Below are 21,492 nucleotides of genomic sequence, written 5' to 3'. Positions count from 1 at the left end.
AAGATGGCAGTTAAATACAGCTGTTTTAATTGTAAACACGCGCTTTAAAGCTCTATAGTAAATTGAGAGAAATTTGGAGAAATAAAAGAAACTAAAGTGAAAAGTGAGTGGTACGCTGGAGCGCGCTCGAGTTATTCTCTTCATTTAAGAACTTTACAAATAGACGCAAAGTTTTAGCCCAAAAGTGAGAGAGCTAGAAGAAAAAAGAAATTTATAAGCCAAAATCGTACGCTTAAGTAATTCACTTAATTTTAAAACTTTAATAATGCATGTTAATTTTTTAAGTTTTAACTAACTTTCACGTCTTGTCTTATATTTCTTAAAGTCAAATTTTTTTTTTGTTCCTGCAAAAATTTTATTAAAGTGAAAAACTACATAAGTGTTTAATTTACAATTTACTTACTTATTTTAACAATTTTTTTTTTTATGAAAATTTTTATCAAAAATTTATTTGTTTATATACCTTAAATTTTTATTAAATGAAAAAAAATAAGGTCAGTTTAACTGGTTTGTTAAAGATTTAAGCTTAATTTACTTTTTTAAACTAAATTAAAAATATTTTCTGCTATAAGTTTTATAACAATCTAATTATACTAAAGCTTTTGCAGTAAGAATATTCGCAGCTAAAAATGTTAACTTAGTGAAAAGATATTTTATTAGATAATAATGACTATGATATAAAGCAAAGACTGAAATTGTACATTTAAAGGAATTCATGTTAAACTACTTTAACTGTTTCATAAAATAAAACTTTATTTAAGAGAAAAAAAATCTAAAAGGTTACTAGTATTACTTATTTCATTTATCTTTAAGTTTTAAACCATTTTCAATGTTTAATTTGTAAGTATAGTTAACTAAAAAGAAATTTATTTTTGTAAGTTGCTTATGTACTTCTAGGTTTATTCATTTAATTCAAGTTTCAAAGTTTGTGAAAAAATAAAAACTAGGTTATATTGTAATTAAAAAAATTATACAAACCTTCGAAACTACAAAATATTATACTAATACAAGCTATATACTCTACATACTTTTTTGATATATATATAAAGAGCTTGGATTAATTTTATATGTTTATTAATAAAAGAACAAGTGCATAACATAAGGGCAGTTTACAGCACTATGACTTAAACTAATTTGTATCGCAATAACTAGCAGTTATGGCAATTAAAAAAATCTATATTGGTAAATAAAGAAAATTGTTTAAAAAAAAAGCTGATTTGAAGTAAAAATGTTTTGTTTAAAAACCTAAAATTTTAAATAAAAATTTTAAAAAATACAAAAGTTAATACGGAAATTTAAAATAACAATTTAAAGTATTAAAAAATACTTAATAAAAACTAAGAAAATGACAAATTTTAAAGTTTGTAAGGCAAAAGAAATTTAGCATAATACTCATATGATAAAAAATTAGCGCGATTAACGGTTGGATTATTATTGAACTTATTATTGTTACTACAAAAAATGTAAAAAAGTACAAATAGTCTAAGAAATTTTAGCAATTAATGTACAAAACTTTGTAAATAAACAAATTTGAAATTTTTGAATAAAATACAGTCACAACAAATTTAAACAGTAGAATGCTTTAACAGTCACTCAAGTAAAAGTGTTTTTAAAATAGTGAATTGACTTTAAATGAAAAGCATTTTTTTTTTGAAAAAAATTAACTGCTTTTTAACACGCAAAAATTTTGTTGAAATTTTATATTACATTGTTTGCTGCAAACATTGTCAAATTTGAAGGTTTAAATTTGCTGTACTCTTCGTTTGTCAAGATTTCATTGACATCTTGGCTTCTTGGTTTGTACAAACTAGACTTACCAACTTCTTCTATCAATGTATCTGAAAGTGGAAATTTGTCACAGCATAACTCCATTCTTTTGCAGGTTGATCTGAGAAAAATAGAATTTATTATAATTTTGGGTAATAATTGGCTTAAGAATGTAAAAAGTAATTGTAGGAATTTTTTATTACTAATGTTTGAATTGAACCTTTGAATAAAAAAGAGTAATTTATAAACCATACATTGAGTTATAATTTTGTACTTTACCAATATTATATTTATGATAAAAATATTCAACAAACAGATTAACACTATACTTTACTTTATCTAAAAAGACAACAACCTATATAATATTTAAATAATAAGCAAATGCCAAGCTTTTTAACCTTGTACAAATAGTTTTAATTAGAATAAAAAATTTAAAAAACTACCTAAACTAAAATTTGTTAAAAAAGTTCTAGTAACTTTTACTAGTGATATATATCATTGAATTTTACTGATAATATACCGATAAATTTAGCAAAAAAATTTTTCAATTCTTATTATGCATTTATTCTTCCCTTATATTTAAAATAAAAGAAAAAAAATTATATAAAACAAATCGTTGTAATACAAAATATCAATTTAATTGGATTACATTAAAAAAAACAAGTTATTAATAGGGCCTTTATGTCTCCTATAATAAAATATGTTTTTTAAAAGTAAAAATCAAAATGATAAGGTTTGTTGAATAATAACAAAACAAAATTCAAAAATTTCTTGTTTCAAGGATCCGGGTACACAAAAAGACCTCTCGGTCATCGAGTTGCATACCCAACTTTAACTAAAATTAAATAATTTAAATAATGATTAAAAACTTTACAGTTTAAATAACACATTAAAATTTCATTTCTATGAAATAAATAGTTTAAAATAAAAATACATAAATCCAAATACATTAAATTTTTACTTACCTAATAATCATTAAGGAGTTTAACAAAATATGGCCCATATTAGATTGTCTATTGTTTTTCGAGATATTCATCAAGGAAAAGTCTCGCTCGATTTGCGCGTTACTAAAAGGTATCGTTTGTAGTTTCATCATTAACTCCTTAAGTTCTTGGTATTCAACGCGAACACTGCTCCAAAAGTTAACGTTTGTTGATTTATCTGTTAAGAATAAACTGATAACTTTTTATGTACATAATCAATTGTAAGTGTACTCTTACAATAATAAATCATGTTTTTATTTTATCAGAACTTAGTTTTCGGTAGATTTACAATGTTTACTAAATTACAAAACTTGTTTAACATTAACACTGAAAATTTTAATTTATATTTAAGTAGTACGTTACTATTGTTATTTTCCTTTAGCTAACCGATACTTGTTTGATGACGTCCATGCAAACTTTTGTATTGAAGTGAGATAGTATCTCTGTGGTTTCCTTCAAACACTTTTTTAATTTTTGGATGTTCTAAAAACTTCTCAATATCCGGCATCCGTCTATTTAAGGCCTTTAAAAAATTATAAGTTTTAATGATATTTAAATAAGTTATTTTATTTTTTAAGATATATTTAATACCAACTAACATCGTTTACAACTTCATACTGAGCCATAAATTCAAGATTTTGCAGCATTCTTTTTTCCAATTCAATTATAAACACTACAACAAAACTTTGAAAAATATTTTTTACCTGTATTAAAACAATTAATTATAAAAATGTTGGAATTATAGGAAAATTAGTTACAGATTAGAACCGTAGCGTGTCATTAACAGAAATTTTTTCACGTGTAATACACAACATTAAGTAAATTACTTAAGTAAAGTATGAGAATTTACTGAAAAAAAAAAACGATTATGTAAAAAAAAAACACAGTTATTATAATAACTTGTATTTTGACTTAAAATTTTTTCAAGTAAAGTAAAAACAATTTCAGAAATTATTCTCATTAAACAAATCCTTTTTAAAAAAATCAATTAAGTTTAGTTGTTAATAAACCCAATTGACTAAACAACGTGAATTTTAATTAGTTTAACCTCTGCCTTCTTACTAATGGATAAATTTGCATAAACTTCGTTTACTTCTACATGAAAGATAGGTTCTTCCAAAAGGTTAGCTACAAAAAAATGTAAATTTTAGTAACTACAACTTAGTTTATATAGTAAAATAATAATTTAACAATTAATTTGGTAAAAAAATAAAATATTGATACTAATTACTCATATCGTTTACTCTGTATAAAATCCAATCTAAATTTGAATCTACTAAACCTTTAACAAAATGTTAGTAATGTTTTGTTATAAGAACGTTATTGTACGTTTGTTTGCGTTACTAATTAAAAAATAATATTTATTTACGCCAAAATGTTGTAGATATAAAATCAAACGAAACTTTATTATTAATAGCCTAAAATTAAAAATTATTCTTAGTTGCCTTGTGATCTAAATTAAGCTTACTTGAATTTGGTTGGTAAATGAGGTCTTTTAGATGCTGTATAAGTTTTGTTATTGCTAATCCAAACTTAAAAGGTTCTACTTTACTTTTTTGTAGAAGAATATTAACAGAATTTACCTGATGAATAAAAATAATTAATTATTACACTGTAAAAATTTAGTCTTGCTTTACATTTAATACTTACAGCTAAACTTGGCATGACTACAAAATAAGAAATTAAAAATAAACATTTAAAATCAAATTAGAATGATTGAAATTAGTTATGTTATAGTGCTTAGGGTGTTAATTCATTATTAAGCAGATAATAGGTCTTAGAAACTAACTTTCTCTAAAATTTTGCCCATAAATTTAAAAACAAAATTTAATCTATTGCTATTTAGCATTTTTCGAATACTTTCAGCATGTAAATCGTTTCTTCTTCTTTCTGGCTAATATACAAACAAATGTTATAGGTAAGAATAAAAATTTCGAAAACAAACATCATTATAGTTAATAAACACTAATACTTATAAAACAAGGCTCATTAACAAAGAAAGTTTTGTTCAAAAAGATATATATTCTTATTAAATCTATGTTAATTAATTTGTGCTTTTAAACATTTATTATATATCTTCTGATTATATATTTGATTTAATAAAATGTTACCTTAGTAAACATATGATTACTAAGTTTCAGGGCAGATTGAATTTTAAATTTATAGATATTTGTAAAAATATAATTGTAAAAATGCTAAATAATTTAAAACAGGATTGTTTTAAGTTTTATACTAATAATTTTTCTAATTATTAAAGCGTCTTGAAGTTTATAGTAATAGTTTAATACCTACTTCATTAAAAAAAGCTTTGAGTACTTCCCAATTCAATAAAATTCTTTCAATGCATGGAAAGTGTGATATCCATCTAGTTTTGCTTAAGGCTTTAAATTTTAACGGAATTTCACCCGTCATACACACACCTAAATTTTCAAAGTCACTTCTTCTTGTGTTAGAGAACTTGAAGTAGTTGAACGTTTTCTTAATAAGCTCCTCAACCTTATTTAATTTAAAAGTATACACACTTTTATTCAACAACAATGGTTTTTTTTAATACTAAAAATAAATATAAGATAAAATAAATTATCATAAATAAATATAAAAAAACAACTTTGTAACTTGAATAAATGCAGCTTACTAAAATTCTCATTCAACAATTGAATTAATAATTTATATAAAATAGTTTTAATACTTACTTCATTAGGTATTGTAGCTTTGGTTGCATTTAAACATGCATTTTGCAAAGCATGATTTGTACAGGATATTGTTATAAGCCTGGGATTATCTTTTTTCAGAATTTGTCCTACTCCATTCTTAACTCCTGTCATGGAAACAGCTCCGTCTGTACCTAAAAATATATTTACTAAGTTAAAAAAAAAAATATTTTTCTTAAATTATAAGACCAGTTTGTGCTTAAATTTATACTTTTCTTAAACAATTGAATAAAATTAAATTAAGTCTATTAATAAAGATAGATCATTGTAAGATATTAAAACTAGTTTATAAAAGTTAGCAAGAATACACAGAGAATAGCTGAAATAAACAAAAATTAACTTACTATTAATATCTAAATTTAAAATTAAAAACACGTTAGTAGTACCTATTTAATAAATACATAACTAGAATACAAAAATGAAAAAAACAGTAACAGTTCATATATACTTACATATTGAAACTACATTTTTTAAGTGAACATTATACATCTTTAAGACTCTTTTGAATGCGTTAGCAATAGATAACGCTGATTTGTCTCTTCCAAGGTCTTCGAGGTGTAAAAATGTAGATACTGAAGTTTTCTTTATTTTGCTTAGATAACAAATACTAACACCTGTGATTCAAACATAAAGCTTTCTAATTTTTTTGTTATAAGTTTAAAAACTGTAAAATTTTGAATGAAAAGAACTTATATCTGTATACTTTGGAATAAAAAAAAATATAAATGTTTTAAAATTATCTGTTGGTAACTACTACTCATGCTTTTTTAAATAGATATCTAAGAAAGTTAAAAAATACCAAATATAGTCGAACTTTTAAGTACATAAAATCTGTGAAATTAAAGGACTACCACTTTGTTCTAGTTAAACAACTGAAGGTAGTAGAACAAAAGTTTAAGAAAGTATAGCTTTAATTGTAATTACAACCGCTGTATATAAAAGGAAAACTGTTATAATCATTTGAACATAAACTGCTTCCGGTTAACCACTCGGTATTTTAAAAATTTTTTCCAGGTTTTCTAAATTTCTTCCACGTTTTAAAAATTACACATATTAAGGTCTGTTTAAAGTTAATAGTTAAGTTTAATGTTAAAACTGTATTAAAGAGTATAAAAACATGGAAAAGCTACACTAAAGCTGCTTTATAAATGGTTCATTAATAAAAAAAATTGATGATGACAAAAAACTTTGAAAAATAGGGTATAATTTTCTATTCAAATCCAAATTTTATTACTATAAAAGTAAAAATTATTGAAAATATCAGGTTTTTTAACGTCTTTTAAAGATTTATGTACAAAATTCCAGGTATTTTTATGCCTAAAATTTTAACTCCATGTTTTTCCTGGTTTCTAGGTGAAGTGGCAACCCTGCTCGTTAAAGCAACAAATTGCTAATTTATTCATTATTTTCTTTATTAATTAAAATTTTTGCTGTTTAATAAATATTATAATAATTAAATCATTCTCCTTATTAGAAAAATAAAATCAACAATATTTTGACATATTTCTTAAACTATTAAATAAAAGTCAACACAAAAATCAAATATATGTTAGAAATGAAACTGACATAGTTTACTAGAACGAGTTTACTGTATAATTATTAAAAAAAATCATAGTAATTCTAACTTTAATTTTATGTAAATTTTAATTTATTAACTTATTAAATTCTGTAAAATAAAAACTTTTTCCTTTAACTGTCATTAAACCTACTTACATCTGAGTAATCTAAAAATGTCCAACTCATTGCATAACAAAATATTTTCTTTTACAGCTAACGTGTTACAAGAATTAATCTATATTAAAAAAATAAAACAAAGAACAATGTGTTTAAAGCTTATTTCATGTTTGAAATTTAAATTTAATAAGCTTTTTGTATTAAAATATTTTTATATTCAACAGAATGTATGTAAATTAATAACAAATTTAAACTTAATTAAATTAACAAAGCTTAAAAGTAATTTTCTTACCTAGAAAACTTTGTCCAGCAGTATCTGTACTCTCATCCAGATAGAAAGAACAATGCTTCACCATAAAATCAGTTATGATTAGTCTTCTGCAAATTGGTGCGAGAGTATTGCACAGAATAATTTTTGCTTTCCTCCTTTTAAGCGTTGCTGATTCGTGAGCTGTCCCAAGTGTCTTCATGACATCTATCTGGTGTTCGCCTGCTAGCAAGTTCCCGTGAAGAGCTTGTTGCAATGCTAACCGGACTTCTGTCTGGCGTACGTTTTCTTTAAGGAAATTGTTGAATTGCTGTTTAAAAGATTTTTCCATCCTAAACTGATTTATTGAGTTGTGGTTATTTGTGACTGGAGATGCGCGTTTATGTCGGTCAGAATAAGAATAAACTTTTAAGTTGCTCTTTTTTGCTTGTAGTTCTACATTGCACCACTTGCAATAAGCTTTAGTTTCACAATTTGTTGGAGCAATCCAATCTAATAAGTAAAACAGCATTACACATAGTTGACATAACAGATATAACTAATAAAACATTAAACACTATTAATATTTGTTTATAAATAAGTTGTGTATCTAATATTTATTTTATTAATAAGTGAACAATTGAGATTTCAATGATTTAACAAAAACGTTTCACAATAAACTAAACAGTTTAATAGATGTAATAGTGTTGCCTTGTATTTTAAAATTTTTTTCAAAGTATTCCAAAATTCTTACAGAATTTTAAAAGTTCACAATTTTAATCTTTATTTGGTCGAAAATTAGGTTCAAAGTAAGATACTGTGTTAAATAGTATGACAACATTAAAAAGATACTTTAAACTTACAATAAATGTGTTGGTAGATAAAAAATTTTTAGATGAAGAAATAAAATATTATTTATATTATAAATTTTTGTGTCAAATCGAAAATTTAACTACTGACAATGCTTAAAATGTTAAAATTTCCAGTTTTTTTTTTAATTTGAAGTTTTTCCGATTTTTTTTCAAAAATACAAACATTCCTGGTTTTTTTTTGGGTTAATTTGACAAATTATAGGCTTCCAGGTAAAGTGGCTAGCCTGATGTAAGCATCACAGTTTAACTTGAGCTAATTAAGTATGTATTTACTTTTAAAACGTGCTTTTTAAAGTTTTGTTTCACTACAAGATCAATAAATAACAATTTTTTTTTAATTTATTTATTCTCAATTAATAAAAGCTTTAGTTAAATCTATCTTATAAATCTAAGCTTACAAATGGGATAATAAATTTGCTTATAATAAAATTGTTATTTATATCACAACTTTTATCAAAAATTTATATATAAATTTAATCAATGCAGTGAAATAATTCTTTTTTGAAATAAAAAAACTAAGTAGATCTGTCTAGTAATTAAATCAGTCAAAGCTAATCTTCTTAGCGTTTATAAAATAGTAAAAAAAAATTTAATTTTTGTATTTGAAAGCAATATACTAAAAAATTTTATAAAGAATTCTTGATATTACCACAAACCATTTGTCAGAAAAATGTTTTTAATATTCAAATAAATGTATTTTATGACAAAAATTAAAATTTTTTTTTTTGTTTAACAAACAAAAATCATGATAATTTGTAAGGTGTAAAACCAAAAAATTGTTGTAAATAAATAATTTGCCCATCTCACCGCCTTATGGCCTCTATGAACCATTTTACTTAAATAATAAAATTAGAAATTCAATTTTTGTCTATGAAGCGAACTTTGTTTTATACTAACAAATTTTGGTTTTAATTTTATAATAAAATTAACAGTTTAATTTGTGTGTTGTTATTATAAAATGTATTTTAAGTATATTTATTTAAATAAAGTAGTCAAAGGTTAGTACTAAAGTAAAAAAAATGTCATGCTAAAGTATTGTTAATTATTAAATTATTAAAACAAAATGTTAATTTTTAGGTAAAAAGTGAATTGGAATTTTTGACTTTAGATGATAAAATTTTTTGTGCATTATTGAAATAAAATTACAAAAAATACTTTAAAAACTATTTAAAAATTATTTTTTTTTCAAAAATTACAATGGAAAAATTAATTTAATTCTATAAAAACATGAGAACTTTCCTTTATAATATTTAATAAAAAAGCTCAGTATTAAAAAAAAATTGTTGTTAAAATCAAAATTGAAATACTCAAATGTGTATTCTTAAATACTACAAATTGTTAGATATAAAAAACCTTTTAACTCATAAACAGATTCCCAAGATTTCTGGTACCTCATCTTTTTAGGTGGTGGAAAATCTAAAGTTGGTAAATCTTCTTGGTCTGGAGTTTCATCTAAAATAATTTCAACGGTTGTTACCTACGAAAATGTAACTGCTAAAGTAATGTGTTTAGTGTGTAACTTAATAACTATTTGTAAATCCAAGAAAAAAAAACCATTAGAGACTTACCTTAACTACTACAGAATAGCATGGTTGCCACAAGTCAAGCTGAGAAATTTTTCCTGACTTTTCCTGACTTTTTCCTGACATTTTACTAAAGTTTTCCTGACTTTTTTCAAGATTTTTCTGACTTTTTACTATAATTTTACTAAAAAAGGCATTGAAAATTAAGTAATTTTGTAAAATTAAAATAACATTTTGCAATTTTAGTCTGACTTTAAAGAATTTTTAATTAATTTTTCACTAATCGAAGGCTTTGAAATAAAAGGAAATAAATAAATTTGAACTGACAATATCTGAGGTTTTTATAAATTTTTTTCCTGAATTTTTCCTGAATATTTTCTAAAACCCCCCATTTTGACCTGAATTTTCCTGACTTTTGTCATTTTTCTTAGTTTTTCCTGATTTCCTGAATTTTCCTGACTATGTGGCAACCCTGAGAATAGCCACCTGATTTTTATTTAAATTTTTTACATGATTTCAAAATGTCTTCAAAAATACACATTTTAGAGTCTAGCTTTAGTTTAAAGTTAAATTTATTGTAATAAACTGTTTGGAATAGTACAAGGTTGCCACTCATGTTTATAAATTTTTCCTGGTTTTTCAAATCTCTACAAGGCTTTTAAAATTACATGTATTTTGGTTTATTTTCAGTTTAAAGTTATGTCTAATATAAAAAACTGTGTTAAATAATAAAAAAACATTGTATATGTACTATAAAGTTAATTAAAATGTGTATTATAACTAAAAAATTTTAATTGAAATCTTATTTATATGATAGTTTTTTTGTGTCAAGTTAAAATTGTACTACTTAACATGCTGAAATTGTTAAAAACTGAATGTTTTTCTAAGTCTTTGGTTAAAAATTTCTCAAATTCCAGGTTTTTTTTGCCTTAGTTGTTAAGTATCAGGTTTCCAGGTAAAAACAGATTTCCAGGTAAAGTGGCAACCCTGATAGCATAAGCCATTGAAAAACACTTAAGTTTATTGAAATGCGTTTTATGAAAAAAATTTTTTTTTGTTGATAAAAAAAAAACTTATTTATATGAAATATTTTTGAATCAAGTTAAATTTTATTACCCAACTTTGTAAACTTGTTAAGAATTTCAGGTTTTTTAGGTTTATTGTTAAAAAATGTAGTTTTTTTTTAAATTATATCTAATTTCAGCTTTGCTAAGGTTTTAATTGCCTTAATTGTCAAAGTACAGAATTTTTATAGTTATTATCCACTCTTTAAACAATTTCCTGACTTTTTATTACAATTTTCCTGACTTTTCTAAATCAAATTATCAATTTAAACAAATAATATAATACATATTCAAACACTTGGAATTAATAAAGCCTTCAATTTTATATTTCAGTTTATCAATATTTATAAAATTAGTAGTAAATATTTTACCCTTATTTATGTAAAAAATATTAAAAAACAACTATTCTACAATAAACTATAAATAATTAAACTTAACCATGAAGTTCACCTCTTTTATAATTTATTTTAAAAATTTAAACAATTTTGAAAAAATTATAATGAGGTAAATTATAAACATAAACTTATTACCCAAAACACTAAACCTAGTGTTTAATTAGAATGAAATTATTTATTTACTTAAACGAAAAACGATTCAATTCTAACATATGCTAGATAAACAAACTTATGTGTATTATCATTGTTTTACTAAAAAATGCTACAGATTATCAAACTGCTTACAAAAACTGTTTGTTCTAGTAGGATAGTTTAAAAAAATTTTAATAGAAACATTTTGCAGTTTTATAAAGGATATTCATTTAATTTTACCAGATGAAGGCATTAAGTAATTTTGTAAAATTCTTGGAAGTTTTTTCAATTTTAATCACACTTTGAAGAATTTAAATTAATTTTTTACCATTCAAAGACTTGTTTTTGAATATAAGGAATTCAGTGAATTTAAACTGACAAAATCTGGTATTTTTTAATATTTAGTCAAACTTCCTGACTGTTTAATAAAAAAAACCTTACTATTCTTGTTATTTATCTTTTTTTTCTGCTTTTCCTGAGTTTTTTGACTTTTCCTGACCTTGTTTCAACTCTGCTTAATTTACAAAACTAGTTTTAAAAACCTTGAGTTGTACACTAAAACTTTCAAGTATAATATTTTTTTTTAGATAAACTACCTAATTATAATAAAAAAAGACTCAATAAATTTGTCACATTAAAAATTTTAAATAGATTTAATCTAAGCAAATAGTAGTTTCAAGTTTGTAAACAAAAATAATAAATTATATTCAAATTACTTTTAAGTGAAATCTATGTCTTAATAAAATAATTTATAATGAATCTTAAAAAATTATAATAATCAAACTTTATTTTTAAGTTTAAAAATTCAAATAATTTGATAAAAGTAGGATATAAGAAAAAATAATTTGTCTATTGCATCTAATTTTTGGAAAAAAAAATCAAATAATAAATTAATTTAACATCGATTAGTTCCAAAGCTACAATGTTTTTAGTTTATTAACCATTTAAATAAGTGGAAGATACTTTTCTTTAACTTTTCTAACCAAACATTACCTACTACTACAAGGTTAAAAGGTAGTTATGATTAAATTAACAATAAAGTGAATAAAATTAACCTTATGAAAATAAAAAACATAAACTTACATTTAAGGCATTCATACTTATAAAAACTATATGCTTTTAAATATGTTGGTGTAATTGAATATATGAAACTTTTATGTTCTCAACTTGTAAAATACAGCTTTTGCTTTCATAAGAAATTTTAATTCTATTGCCATGCTTTTTATTTTTTATTCTACTGCGGGGATTTTGTGCTCTGCGATTTAACATCTCTGATAGATGCTATGAAAGCTTCACATAAAAGCTTTAAGCGCAAACTTACTCACTTAATTAGTATATAAACACAATATACTGCACCCTATCACAAGTTTCCGTAGTGTAGCGGTTATCACGTTCGCCTAACACGCGAAAGGTCCCCGGTTCGAGCCCGGGCGGAAACATATTTATTGAAGTTGACCATCAACAATAAATGAGGTAATTTCATTTGGCCAAATTTTAGACATCCACTCTTATAACTTAATTAATAATTATTTATAGATAATTATTTATTCCATAGCTCCATAGAGACCCTGTTTAAACTTTAAGTGACTATCTATGTGTCAAATATTCAACTTTGAAAACAGTTTTTATCAAATATATTGTAATGTTAAACTACATTAGGACCTGCAAAGTAACAACAAATAAAAGTTTAAATAATTGTACAGATTTAACTATCCTTATCAACTAGGACGCATAAACATTATTTAATATCGATTATCTAAAAATTTTAGAAGCAGGTGGATAGCTTAATTTTCAAAAAAAAATACCTGAAGAATATTTTAGTAAATAAATATAATGCAACATACTAATAACAAAACTTGATTGATCAATGTATTTCCTTATTTATAATGACTGTAATTTAATAGTTTGTTTAGTAAGTACAACAATAAATTAAAAATCAAAGTTAGTATGAAAACCTTCACAAACTTTATCATGTAAAACACTTAATAACTAAAACATAGTTAAAAAAAACGAATACAAGTGTAAAACTTTTGACTAATTATGTGTAGGAAGTAAGATTGTTATAATTTTTCTTTAGAAAATAACTTTTCTTTAAATAATTAAAATTAACTAGCTCTTGTTGTACTTAAAATAAAAAAAGTGCGCCCAACGTGGGGCTCGAACCCACGACCGTTGGATTAAGAGTCCAACGCTCTACCGACTGAGCTAGCCGGGCACGTCTGAAATGAGCTATATTGATTTATAAAGCCTTTGTGACGATGCTAGGACGTAATAATGCATTGACTGACGTGAAAAAAGATTCGTCAAGGATTAGTAACTTAACATCAACTGTTGACGAAACTTTTGATTGTAATTAATAAAAGTAAAGATAAAAACGTTTGTACTATTTAAATTAGGTCATAAAACATATTAAGAAAAAACTTTGGTTTTGTGTAACGCGAGGTAACGCAAACACTTTGAACAATATGCCTGAATTATAAAGTTAACATTTGTATATTTCTTAACATAACTCAGGATAGAAAATAGACTACTAATAAAATCTGTACTTGAAAATAAAAAAAGCTTAAAATTACTTAAATTAAGATCCATTTAACCTAATACGCCCTTCTGTTACTAAAATCGACATTGACTTTAGAAACTTTTAACTCAAGACAAAAAAACTAAAATTTAAAAATATTGGATTGCTGAATTGATTAGAAAGTTCTAAGCTTGGAAACAGAATTATATATTTATTGCATTAGTTGTTTATAATATGATCCGTATACTTTTTTTGAAGATTATTTTTCTTAAATTTGTTTAACCGCTGATGTGTTCAGTTTCTAATTAACTTTTATTTAATATAAAAAACAGTTAGTAAATTATTGAATTCAACAACAATTGGTAATTCAACTGAAACATTGTTTGGTGTAAATACTCAAATAAAAACTAAACCCGTGAAAATATAGCAAAAATAATTATCTATGATTTAAAACTTAAATTTAGAAATATTTGAACAAATTGGTAATAGTCATAAAAAAAATTATGCTATATACTTAACATTTGTTTTTATTAATGTAAACTTGACTTAATAAATAAAGTGGCTTTTAATCTGAACTTTGTGAAACATTCATAACTATTTCTTTATTATTTTTAAATTAATACTTAAAACTTTTATTATTAAATGATACTTAATTGTTTATCCTAAAGAAACTTTTAGTTATTCAATACTTTTAAAACTATCAATATAGTATACTAATAATAACACTTTTTTACAGTAAATTATTTAAATTCGTTATAAGAAGTAATTCTGAATCATGAACTTTTAACTTTATTGATTACTTAGCAAAAAATTATAAAATAATTTTTATGATCAAGCAATCTTAAGCTACTTGGTAATAACACATAGTATTAAGATTATCTTAGTAAATCTAATGTAGAAATACCTTGTTATTTATTTTAGTATGTTGTGTAATATCTGTTAAAAAAAAACAACGAATTAAAACAAACAACTAAACTAAAAACTTGGTTTTTATATTTATAAACTACGTAATCATGCTTACAACTATGATATTTGTATAGTATAAAAGTCAATCTTAATTAAGTTGATTGTTTTAATCCGTTGTTTTTTTTATCACTAATTTACATGTTTTTGTTTTCTTGTACAGGTGTTTCAGCGCACTACATGCTTTCATCGGCAATATTTGTGTTCAATAGAAAGCAATATAAAAAATATTAAAAATGTATATATATATATATATATATAATTTATTCAAATGGCGATTTTAAAAATTCTGGAACATATGTTTCACAAAGCTTTAATTTTTCATAAAGCTTTGATCATCAGCCAGTTAAATTCAAAATACAAAGCACTGTGCTAAACAAAGATACAAAAGTTATGCAAAAAAACAAAAAACAGTATGACGTAATATTGTACATTACAAATATTCAGTACAAAAATCGATCTACCTTCTAACTAATTAAACAACTAAAATTAACGAAAACAACAGTTAATTGACTATAAAATGCTTCAAAATTTGTTGTGTTTTAAAAGAAGCTTTTTTATATGTCGACAAGCTTCTTTTAAAACACAACAAATTTTGAAGCATTTTATAGTCAATTAACTGTTGTTTTCGTTAATTTTAGTTGTTTAATTAGTTAGAAGGTAGATCGATTTTTGTACTGAATATTTGTAATGTACAATATTACGTCATACTGTTTTTTGTTTTTTTGCATAACTTTTGTATCTTTGTTTAGCACAGTGCTTTGTATTTTGAATTTAACTGGCTGATGATCAAAGCTTTATGAAAAATTAAAGCTTTGTGAAACATATGTTCCAGAATTTTTAAAATCGCCATTTGAATAAATTATTTAAAAGCCCTTCAAGTGGGCTCAGTTGAAAGTGTTTACGTTTAAACATTAACCTTATTTTATATATATATATATATATATATATATATATATATATAGAAAATAATGTGGTTAAATAAACTTCAACACTTTCCACAGAGCCCAATTTAAGGGATTTTAAACAACTTATTAAGAAATGTAAATATTAAAAAAAAAAACAGAACATACGTTTCATAAAGCTAAATGCTTTACCTTCAGCTAGTACAGCTTGAAATAAATAGCTAAACAATGATATAACAGTTATACAAATGACGTAGTTATTAAATAAGTACAGTGCAAAAATTAAGTGCAGAATTAATCTTCATCCAAAAAAACAAAATATATTTCAATTCACAAATTATATTTCAAACTACAATTAAGTGACTATGCAATACATAATAAGTTATTGTATTTTAAGAGTGTAAATTTTTTTATTAATATTTTAATTAAATGTATTGGAAATTTAGAAAGCTTTTTTAAAATATGTAATTGTTTACTTAAAAACAAATTGTCAGTTTAATTATGACAAAATTAAACAGTATCTATTCCAGATACTTAAAATAAAAAAAGTGCGCCCAACGTGGGGCTCGAACCCACGACCGTTGGATTAAGAGTCCAACGCTCTACCGACTGAGCTAGCCGGGCACGTTAGAGAAGAACTTGTTGACTTTTTAAAGCCTTTGAGACGATGCTATGACGTAATAATGCTTTAACAGACACAAAAACGGGCTCGTCCGGGATTTGAACCCGGGACCTCTCGCACCCAAAGCGAGAATCATACCCCTAGACCAACGAGCCGCTTATACGATTGCAAATTGTCAACATTATATTTCCCAAAAACTGATGTCTATGACGTAACAATGCAGTTATAAGCTCAATGTTCAGCTGCTATTTATTACATTGCTATATTTATGGTTTAAACTTAAGTTTTTACTTGATCAGTTTGAAAATGTGCTTGTGTGCTATTGACTACATTGTTAAGACTTATTTATTTTAGCTATAAACTATGTATACATCATTTCTGGAGCAATAATTGATTTGATACTACAATATTTTAAATGTCAGCACTAGTTTAAAACTTTCAATAACTTATTCAACTAACCATTTGTGCTTCTGGCGAAATTTGCTTGTGGGTAAATAATTTTCTTTCTATTCGGAGTGCTATGTTGTCCATTACTGCTACAGCCTAATAAAAAGTATTTGTATTTAATTAAATGAATGTTTTAATTATATAAAAGCTCAACCGAACCAAATAAACAAAAAGCTGTTTTAATGAAGTGAAAAGAAGCATTGAATATAATTTTAAATGATTTTTCTTAAAATAATTTTGCATCATTAAATGTTCTGGCATAAAAAAAAACCTTACTATCAATATAAAAAAATTGAAAGAATTTACTTTTTACAAAAAAAAAACTTATAAAATACAGTTAAAATTTTAAAATTAAGTTGATAGAGTTTTCTAATTAAAGAAAAGTAAAAAAATCACAAACTGCTTAGTTTTAGTATTTTTACTTAAAAACTTAAGTTTAAAATACAATTTACAAAGGACATTTAGTTTTTAAATTTACTTTCTGTATTTATGTTCTATAATAAAAAATATTAAAACTATCCTTCAACATTATAGCTTTTGTATTATATTTAAGTTAAAATAAAAAAAGAAATTGTAAATATATGAAATTGTACTTTACGTTGTTTTGCTCCTGTATAAGTTCATTATAATTTAATTTTAAACTGACAAAATTCATAACTAAAAATCCTCATACATATTTAGATTTAAAAAAATTTAAGCAGGTTAAAGACTTGTTATTTATCTGTTAAAAACTGTCAACTTTTACAATTACTTGTAAAATTTCCATGTCACTTACTTTTAAAACTAAAAACTACCTATAATAGATTATAAATTTTGCAATACATATACAAACAAATAATCACTTTATCCACCTACTTTAACACAAAATATTATTTATTTTTAGTACTTCACACTAACAACAATAAGGTTCAGCCAATATAATTGCATTACAACAATATTTCAACACTAAGTCTTCAGGCACAAAAAAAGATATTTAGAATAAAAGCATTTGTATACTACAAATTAATGACTAGCAAATTACTAAACTAATAATTAATAAACACTTTTACAATCAATTATATACAAAGAAAAACAAGCAAAAAGTAATCAAAAGTTATTTGTAATAAGTTGAATTAAGTAAAGTATACTTTTTAATTAAAAATAAGTTATAAAATATCAAAGCAACTAAAACTACAAACATAGCATAGTATAAACAAAACATGTTTTGAATAGATTTTATATAACTTAATACATAAAAACTAGAAAAAATATGATATACAAATTAAAGAAAAAATAAGTCTATAATGCTCTCCTCAGTTAATGTTGACAAACTAAACTATCTAAACACTTTGTGCATGTATTTAGAATATGACCATGTGAAACTGTTTTATGATATTTATGTATCTTATTAAAAATAAAAAGAAAAAAGCGACCATGACGGGACTCGAACCCGCAATCCCTCGATTCGAAGTCGAGTGCCTTATCCATTAGGCCACACGGCCGGTCTGTTGGGAAGGGACATACGGGTATATAAATGCGCTTATTTGGCTGAATGCTCTCATATAAAGCTCTGCATAGCAAATTGCTGTGATAAAATTTTTTTTTCAATTGTGGGCTACCAATGTTGGTGACCCAACATCTAAAGCCTCAGTTTGGTCAGGGTGACTTACTGTGGGCAGATAGTCAACCTGACCTTTTTGTTCAGACTTTTCCTGCAAGCGGGGTGACCTTCTAACAGGCTTATTTTCAGGACCCGCAGCAGGCAACTTATCATTAATATTCTCTAAGTGGGACATAGTACTATAACTTATTTATAAGTGCTAATTTGTAATTATCAGTGGAAAATATATATAAAACACTTAAAGCTTTTCTAGACTATTTTATATAAATCAGACAGACAGTTTTAAGTGATGACTCTTATATAAAACAAAACAAGAAATAATAGCATATACAAAACTATAAATTACTATGACAAACTTTTTAGAAACTACAATCTATTTAAATTTCTTTAAAAGACTTTAAACAATAAACTAAAAATTAAATAAAACTTTTAGTAAAGAAGAAACTGTAAAAGAATAAATTATTAACTATAAACCTGGCTTAAATATTAAAACAATTTTATACCAGTTAAAATATTCACTTTAACACAAAACAATACTTACAATACACAATCACAAATCAATACAAGGTAGTTCCAGCTGCACACCAACTCACCAACTGCTTACAAATACACTGACTGTCATTTTCTGATATTTAGTTGCATCAGAATTAGTTTGAAACACGTCAGATGATTCTCATTGGCTAGTGCAATGAAGCGTGTCAAACTCAAAATATTCTCTGAGCTCAACTTTGAATAATGAATAATGCACGTATTCATTACACTATCTTCTGTAGTCCTTTTTTTTGAAGAGCATTATCACTCTATCCTCTGCTTGCCTCCTGCTAGAAGAATTCTAAGGTGATGTTCACCTAAATCTAATTGGTAAACAGCAAAAAAACAAAATAAAAGGAACAGTGTAAAGAACAAACAAATTCAAAATAGTCATGAACTAATTTAAAAATCAAACTTAAGTAGAATATTAATAGGAGAGAGAAAAATTAGGTATTTGGTTTTCACATAATAAAAAAAATTTATATAATAACATAAATTTTATCAGAATAACTAACTCAGTAAAAAAATCTTAGACAACATGGTAAAAAAAAAATGGTATCAACATAATAGTATTTGCACAATAAATAAAATGAAATATCAATAAATTTACGCTTACAATTCCAAATATTATTTTTACTATAAATAGATAAACAACTCTTAATCAAAATATTAAACTCAAAAAAAAAAATCTTTGGCAATATAGTATCAATTGGTATTAGAATCAAAATTTTTTCACAAAAAAAAAAAACATATGTTTAGTCATACAGAATCATCACTCAACTGTCATGCCTAACTTAACCCAAGAATACAAAGAATTTTATAAATTGATTAATGATATTTTAGAGATCATAAATCATCAGAGCTTGATGTTTCGGCGTAATTTATTGGAATTTTACGTTCCCTTAAATTGTAATTACCTGTGGCAGAAGATTTTATGTCTCTGGGCACGTAAGCTTTCACGTTTCTTATAGAGACTTTTACTAACCCCGAGTTCTTCTGAATTACCATGCTTTGTTCTGAGCAAGAATGAACTCTATACGGGCCGTGATAAAGTGAACTAAGTTTCCGCTTGTTTTGTCTTCTGAGCCATACCCATTCACACTCAAATATACCTGGTTCATAATAAGGCTTATTTTTATAACGTTTGAACTGTCTACCAGTTTTTGCCATTGTATTTAAAAAAGTTTCGGTATCTAATAAATTAGGTGTAGTAATGAGTGAATTTTCCTTAATTTCATTGAACATTACACTACCCGAAAGGTTGAGTGATGCCCCTAGGGCATACTGAGATGGGGTGTACAGTGACCCTTCCACAAAGGTATTGTTAATAGCTGCAGTTATTAGGGGCAAATGTAGCGCCCAATTTGTCTTATCGGACAAAGCACGAAGTGCTACATTGATAGTTTTATGTTGCCTCTCTATAAAACCATTTGTTTGGGGGCTGTACGGGCTAATTAAACGATGGTCTATGCCCAACTGTTCGAAGGCTTCAGTCAAAACAGTATTTACAAATTCTTGGCCATTATCGGAAACGACCACTTGTGGGACCCCAAACGGACCTACCCAGCATTGAAAAAAAGCATTCCTAACAGTCACAGCTTTTTTATCTGGAATTGGCATAGTTACAAGGAACCCTGTTGCTCGGTCTTTAGCTGTCAAAATAAATTTATTGTTGCAAGAAATCTCATTTAACGGACCCACAAGATCTATGTGAACAAACTGGAAACGTTCAGTATTGTCCGGAAAGAAACCAATTTTTGGCCGATTATACCTCGCAACCTTTGTTGCTTGACATACTACACAACTTTTGACCCAGTGTGTTATGTCTTTGATCATAGTGGGCCAGTAGTAGTCTTTTGCAATGGCCTCGATTGTTTTCTCTATGCCCAAGTGCCAATCTATCATGAGCCATGTTGAATACTCTTAGGCGCAAGGCTTCGGGAAGAATCACTCGTTTGTTGCCTTCCTCTATCACCACTGCTAATTTTTCTGGTTCTAGATATTCAATTCTTTTATCCATTTTACATACAATATCCATTAACCCTGATTCCTTAGCTTGTAATGTCGCAATTGCTTTCTTATTTATTTTTTTAGAACTAATTGCCTCTGTATCTGTGTTTTTTTATTCCGGGCTAAAAAAATTGGAGTTTATGAGTGGGTCTTCGTCAATAATACTGTAATCATCTGACTCACTGTCACTTTTATTCGACTCAGACGTGTACACATAATCTGAATCCTCTTTGCATACTTTCACATACATCGCCGTGCTTTGTGGTGGTCTACTCAAGCTATCGGCCACCACGTTTTTTATACCGTCAATATGTTTTACTGTTGGATTAAACTCTTTTATAGCACATATCCAACGTTGTTCCGCAGGAGATTGGTTAGCCACCTCATTTGTAATGGCCCTTTCTACTGATCTACTGTCAGTTCTAATTATTAAAGACCTCCCCAATACTCTACTTTGAAAGTGCTTAAGAGCCAAGTATACTCCACGAAGCTCCTTATAAAAAGTGTGACGTACCTGCTTGGATGGGG

General features: G+C 25.4%; 1 protein-coding gene and 5 non-coding genes across 7 annotated transcripts; 1 reads left to right on the top strand and 5 right to left on the bottom strand.

Moving 5' to 3' along the window:
* Positions 1–1,651: 1,651 nt before the first annotated feature.
* LOC145838397 (uncharacterized) lies at positions 1,652–5,528 on the bottom strand. 2 transcript variants are annotated; one of them, XM_082945980.1, is made up of 9 exons: positions 5,444–5,528; positions 5,043–5,170; positions 4,540–4,644; positions 4,219–4,333; positions 3,799–3,878; positions 3,350–3,454; positions 3,138–3,273; positions 2,733–2,928; positions 1,652–1,888 (listed from the first exon to the last, which is right to left on the bottom strand). In XM_082945980.1, the coding sequence occupies exons 2-9, from the start codon at positions 5,160–5,162 to the stop codon at positions 1,699–1,701; spliced, it is 1,047 nt and encodes a 348-aa protein (XP_082802106.1). In that variant the 5' UTR covers positions 5,163–5,170; positions 5,444–5,528; the 3' UTR covers positions 1,652–1,698. The 2 variants fall into 2 exon arrangements, with proteins under 2 accessions (XP_082802106.1, XP_082802107.1); XM_082945981.1 differs by lacking the exons at positions 4,540–4,644; positions 5,444–5,528 and having other exon boundaries at positions 5,043–5,184.
* Positions 5,529–12,734: 7,206 nt separating this feature from the next.
* Trnav-aac (transfer RNA valine (anticodon AAC)) lies at positions 12,735–12,807 on the top strand. The gene has a single exon. It is a non-coding gene; the product is annotated as a tRNA-Val (tRNA).
* A 703-nt stretch (positions 12,808–13,510) lies between these two features.
* Positions 13,511–13,583, bottom strand: Trnak-cuu (transfer RNA lysine (anticodon CUU)). The gene has a single exon. It is a non-coding gene; the product is annotated as a tRNA-Lys (tRNA).
* Positions 13,584–16,305: 2,722 nt separating this feature from the next.
* On the bottom strand, positions 16,306–16,378 carry Trnak-cuu (transfer RNA lysine (anticodon CUU)). The gene has a single exon. It is a non-coding gene; the product is annotated as a tRNA-Lys (tRNA).
* Positions 16,379–16,459: 81 nt separating this feature from the next.
* Positions 16,460–16,531, bottom strand: Trnap-ugg (transfer RNA proline (anticodon UGG)). Its single transcript has one exon. It is a non-coding gene; the product is annotated as a tRNA-Pro (tRNA).
* A 1,700-nt stretch (positions 16,532–18,231) lies between these two features.
* On the bottom strand, positions 18,232–18,304 carry Trnar-ucg (transfer RNA arginine (anticodon UCG)). Its single transcript has one exon. It is a non-coding gene; the product is annotated as a tRNA-Arg (tRNA).
* Between the last annotated feature and the right edge of the window lie 3,188 nt (positions 18,305–21,492).

This window comes from Thalia democratica, chromosome 6 (genome assembly GCF_965202585.1).
Source record: "Thalia democratica chromosome 6, ktThaDemo2.hap1.1, whole genome shotgun sequence".
Taxonomy (NCBI): Eukaryota; Metazoa; Chordata; class Thaliacea; order Salpida; family Salpidae; genus Thalia; species Thalia democratica.
The sequence above is the reverse complement of the archived record's forward strand: the minus strand, read 5'-3'. Positions and strand labels throughout refer to the sequence as shown.